Source organism: Chrysochloris asiatica, unplaced genomic scaffold (genome assembly GCF_000296735.1).
Source record: "Chrysochloris asiatica unplaced genomic scaffold, ChrAsi1.0 scaffold00225, whole genome shotgun sequence".
NCBI lineage: Eukaryota > Metazoa > Chordata > Mammalia > Afrosoricida > Chrysochloridae > Chrysochloris > Chrysochloris asiatica.
In genome coordinates this window covers 1,639,486-1,645,300 of record NW_006408743.1, presented here as the reverse complement: position 1 = coordinate 1,645,300, position 5,815 = coordinate 1,639,486, and the positions used below count along the sequence as shown (strand labels likewise).

At 31.7% G+C, this 5,815-nt stretch overlaps 1 protein-coding gene across 1 annotated transcript in view; it reads left to right on the top strand.

Annotated features, from left to right (window-relative positions):
- The first annotated feature begins 804 nt into the window (after nt 1-804).
- Nucleotides 805-5,815, top strand: part of TMPRSS15 (transmembrane protease, serine 15) — a 313,147-nt gene continuing 308,136 nt past the window's right edge. The window contains exons 1-3 of the mRNA XM_006873157.1: nt 805-946; nt 3,599-3,729; nt 4,525-4,592. Coding sequence (XP_006873219.1) covers nt 805-946; nt 3,599-3,729; nt 4,525-4,592 — 341 coding nt within the window. The remainder of the gene's footprint in view (nt 947-3,598; nt 3,730-4,524; nt 4,593-5,815) is intronic.

The following is a 5,815-nucleotide window of genomic DNA, read 5'->3' as shown; positions in this document are numbered from 1 at the left end:
CAGCTGCTCTTAGGAAAACTTATACAGGGTAGCTATGGGTCAGAACCTACTCAACGGCACTTAACAACAACAACAGCAACATACATCTACACAGAGAGGGTCTTGGTGTGGCACTGTAAGATCAGTACTGGACCACAAGGCCAATTTGAACTAAAAGGTTGGCAGTTCAAATCCACTATTGCTCCTCAGAAATCCTATACTGGGTAGCTATAAGTCAGAACTGACTCAATAACACTTAACAGCAATATATACAGAGAGTTATATAATAATGTATGTTATGTTTTATATACATCTGTGTAACAAAAACTAGTGTTTATACGTCTACACTCAAATAGAACACAAGAAACACTTTAATAATGACCTGAATCAGTGGGTAGAAAACTGCTCTGTAATGAACTGTACTACAAATAAATATCAAGAGATACACTTAATGACTAATTTGTCTATCTTGAATTTCATAGATTTTCTAATAATTTTCAAGTGTCATTTTTGTTTACATCATGCATTTAATTTCATTCACCTCAACAAATGGCTTGTTCAGGTGATTAATATTTACGACTCTAAGGATCTCTTTACTCATTTATATCTTCTTAAAGATTAACTGTTCCTTTAAAGCTTCTTAATGTACAGAGACATAATGTTTCTAGAAGGGCATATATACTTTGTTCACACTCTCTAGTCTGAGTGTAGACATTACTGTTTTACAAAAATTCTTTAAGAACCTGAGAAATTTTGCTTTGCAGTCCATGCAGATTTCTAACTTCTCAGATAGTTCTTAGATTAGCAAGACTTCAAAACACAAAAATGGGTTTGAAAAGTGTGTCTTCAAAGTGCCATTCGCTCAGCTTCTATGAAGTCATTTTTGCATCTCTCTTTACCATATTGGTGGTGCTGTGTGCTGGATTAATTGTGGTGTCCTGGCTGGCGATCGAGGGATCTGAAAGAGGTAAGTTACATGCAGCAGGCTATGGAAAGCACTCTCATATGTACTCTTTAATATCAGTTATCCTATTTGTGTGTTTCATTCATTGTTGTGTTTTCATGGCAAGATAATTATGTTGTATTCAGATGATTCACTTTCTAGAATATTAATAAAATTGTTTGTTGTTGTTAGTATCATAGAACCAGTTTAGGGTAGAAACCCTATATCAGATTTTTGAGGGTTTAAATCTTTTGTGGGTGCAGAAAGCCTCATCTTTCTCCCTCTAACCACCAACCCTGAGGTTTGCAGTCCAATGCTATACTATTTAGTAGAAATATAATTTTAACATTAATTTAGAATTCAAATATAAGAGTAAATTTTTTAAATAAATAACGCTAAATGTGTTTGTCAGTTTCAACATATATCAAAATAGGCTGCATATCCCATTGTTTTATTCTGATAGAATTTAAATTCTAAACATTTCAAAGGTTGTTGATGCCACAGCCAATAAATATGTGAAAATGAAGAAAAATTGAAATATTGCTTATATCTAGCTAATGATGCGTTCATTCTCTGATTGTTGTTGTTAAGTGCCATCTAGTCATTTACAACTCATATTGACCTTGTGTAGGGTTTCAGAAGAACAGTTGGTGAGTTTGAACCATGAGACATTGCAGTTCAAACTGACCTTGTGGTCCAGTGCTTTTATTACAGTGTCATATTAATTGTACTAATTTAAATATATTTGGATGTAAATGACACTTGTAAAGAAAAGAATTCAAGCTGAGAAGCTGAGATGCAACTTGCGGGAAGTAAAGACAATCAATATTAGTCACTAATATACACAGGTATACTAGTTTTTTTCTATAACTCAGAGTAAGATCACTTGCATGTGAGCAATTTAGATTTACAAAGAATATTCTTAGCCTTTGAATTAGCTTTATTTCTTCTAGTAAATCATTAAATATAAATTGGATCTAATAAACATAAGTACAATGTAAATAAATGTACAAAAATATACTTTAAAAGAGAACACTTCTGGATATTTATTTCCTTGATTGTGTTAATGATTAAATAAATTAGAGGTTCATTTGGACTTTTAGAAGGTCATGAAAATCTTTGGTAACCAATGAAAGTACAGAGAAGTTATTTTACATAGTAAATAAGAAAAAAAAATTATTTGTACATATTAATATGATTTTATAATATACAATAGTATGTGAAAAGGGATTTAAATGAAATCCTTAACAAAGTATCAGAGAACACATATATATTTATATTTCAAAACTTTATTGTTTTGAAATAATTGAAAGAAAAGTCGCAAATATTATATATAATTGTCATATACCTGTTGCCCATCTTACCCTAATGTAATACCTTGAATAGACATAATATAACTATAACAATCAAAAATTAACTTTGGTAAAATACTAGTAACTGTAGCACAGACTTTATTCAAATTTCAACAGTTTTTCTACTAATGCTCTTTACTAGTCCAGGATCCAATCCAGGTTTCTACATAGCATTTAGTTATCATCTCTCCGTATTCTCTTCACATGTGATAGTGGCTCACTATTTCCTTATCTTTCCTGTTTAAATATGCCAATCTAAATGAATTTTAAAACATTTAGAACAGAATTGAAATAGTGGGAAAAATAGTTATAAATAAATTATGCAATGATAATGCTTTTAATTAAATGAGATGCATTTATTTTTTGAAATATTGTTTCTAATGTTCCTACTGGACTAGAAAGTTTGCTGTAAGACAGTCATGTGTCCAGATTACAGATCTGTTACATATTAGCTTTCCTGCATTTTCCTTGAGAATTTTCTTAGTCATTCTGTCTAAGTTTCTTGGTCTGGGAAAAGAAGAACTAATATCTTCCCTTGCTTGGTCATTATGAGAACTGTTTTCATGATGTATATTTTAGTCAAATTATACATTTTGAATATAAATATAGATAATGAAAACCTTAAGCACAACTCAATGATATATTTATTACCCCTCTGTATTCAATGTATCAGAAACACTACATTCATATATAAGCTAATATATTTTCTTCAGATTTCTCAATAATTACTCCAATAACAACAATTATCTGACAGCAAAAGGTCGTACATGATGATTTTATAATTACTGGAATGAAAGAATTAGCTTCAAAGCTATGTTTCAAAGTACCACACTCATTGGCATCCTCACAGTAATCCTCATGTAGAAAACCACAGTGTCTCTGGATGCTAGGTATTCAAGAAGGATCTAAAAACAGCCACAAAACTTTTAATGGTCCATTTCTCAACATGTTTCTCTGAATCAGTTCTCATAATTGGTAGTAGTTAATCAGTCCCTACATCTTTCAACAGACATCTCAATTAAAGCAAAATAAAACAAAACAAAAATCGGAAGGATTGGAGTGTGGAATAGAAGTTAGTGAAAAAAAGAGTATTAGTAGAATAGTGAACAAAAAAAAAAAAGTGTTTTGTGTTTTGTTTTATTTTATTTAAGATAGCCAGACAGCTAAAATGCAGCTTTGTACAAGAAGATTGCAAAGAAATAGCTAGAACTAAGAGTCAATATATAAATAAAAGCTAACTTGTGTCTTAACTGAAATGTACATGTTCTTTTTTTCTATTCATGATTCAAATGTCAAGTGTCCTATTTCTTATTAATTCATCCAGATGCAGTATTTGGAAATAGTCATGAAGCTAGAGGAACATTTAAAATAATATCTGGAGCTACATATAATCCTAATTTGCAAGACAAACTCTCAGTGGATTTCAAAGTTCTTGCATATGACCTTCAGCAAATGGTATGGAAATATCTCTCTTTAGCTGTTTTAAAGTTTCATAACAATGTTCACTAACTGATTGCAAAAGATATATAAGATCTGATTTCTTACTTTGAAAATAATTAGTAAGTAGGTATCTTGTTGTTAAGTGCTGTCAAGTTGGTTCCAACCCAGAGGGATGCTGCACAGTGTTCCATCAACCCTGTGGTTTAAAATGACTTTGCAGTCCAATGCATTAACCCACAGTGCCAATTAGGTATATAATCAACTAAAACTAAACCCACTGTCTTCGAGTCATGTCCCACACATTGTGAAATTTTGTTGTTTTTGTTGTTGTTATGTGCCGTGGAGTTGATTCAACTCTTAGTGACCCTGTACAGGGATTCTGAGGCTGTAAATCTTTTCGGGATCAGAACACCTCATCTTTCTTCCAGGGAAAAGTGGTAGTTTCGAATTGCTGACTGTGATATTAGCAGCCCAATTGGTAGCCACAATAGAGTAAAAATGTTTCATGGGATTTCTAAGGCCGTGAATGTTTATGAAAAAAAAAAAAAAAAATTGCCACATATTTTTCTTGCAGAGTGGCTAGTAGATACAAACTGCCAACCTTATGATTAAAACCCAAGTGCATTATCCATTGTGCCACCAAGACACCTTATAACAGGACAAGGTACTTAAATGTACTAGTCTTATCATCATAGAGAAGCCAATTGCCCCTAATCAGTTCTAAGCAGAACATAATACCTACTTTGTATTCATTTTAAACAAAAATTTAAATCTTAAAATTTATGCTTTTTTCACTTTTTCTTCTTTTAGGTAGATGAAATCTTTCAGTCAAGTAATCTGAAGAATGAATACAGAAACTCTAGAATTTTAAGATTTGAGTGAGTAGAGCTCATTTGTTTAACTCATTATAAACAATCATAAGCATGATCTTTTTGGTAATTTTCTAAAATGTTATCACTACATATAGGAGGAATGGGAATATGAAAACATTTTTGGCATCTTTGTGATCACTTAAAGGCTCATGTGAGAAAAGTGGTACAGTATATACTTTCTTAAATTGTAGCAGAGAACAATAACACCGGGGAGTTGCTCTTACATAACATGTTTTTATTTCCTAAGAGGTACATGAGATGGGAAAATGGACATGTGTAATTATGGTTTGGTTAACTTAGTTCTTTAGGACGAGAACCCATTTCCCATGTTTATCTTGTTTTTTTACCTCCTGTCCCAGTTTGTCTCCATTTCATTTCTTTGGAAACAGAAGTTTCTCTGTTCATTACTTATCAACTCCAACCACCTATTTTAGAGTAAAAAACCATACACAACTTAGTCTAATATTTATTGAATAAATAAGTGAAAGAATAAGCTGATGGCAAAATAAACATTAAATTAATGAAATAACAAATATACACAACTTCTCTACGACATGTTATAGTAGCTTAATCCTAAGAGTATACCAACATGTTATAGAAAGTACTTGTATATTTACAATTATATAATTACAATCATATAATTACAATTATTTTCTCATTTTACTTTAACATAAAAGGTAAATAAGCATAAGGTTTAGGTTGTTGGGGCCCTGAAAATTTAAGGTAGCTTTCAAAGTCTCTGGGTGGTGCTAACAGCTAATACATGATTGTAGTTGTTGTTGTTAAGTGCCATTGAGTCAGTTTTGTATAGGGTTTTCAAGGAGCGGTATTGTGAGCTTGAACCGCTGACCTTGCAGTTTAAACCAACTTTGCATTACAGCACATTAAACCACAATGCTACACCAGGATATTAGTTTGCTGAAAAAAAACAGAACAAAACAAAGAAAAACCTTGGAGTCAGCTGGAAATGTCTTGGAAGAAAAGCTTACCAAACTACTTCTGAAAAATCAGATATTGAAAATCTATGGAGCATAGTTCGAGTTTGACATATATTAACTTGCCAAAAGCTGAACGGCAACTAGTTGATTAATCACTTAATTGGGAAAACCACAAACACACAGCTTTCAAAAAAAGCATCAGGTATGTTAGAAAAAGAGTAATACATTTCCTATAGGTGTGCTATAAACACTACAAATTTACTGACTATAATTATTATTCTATAAATAAAT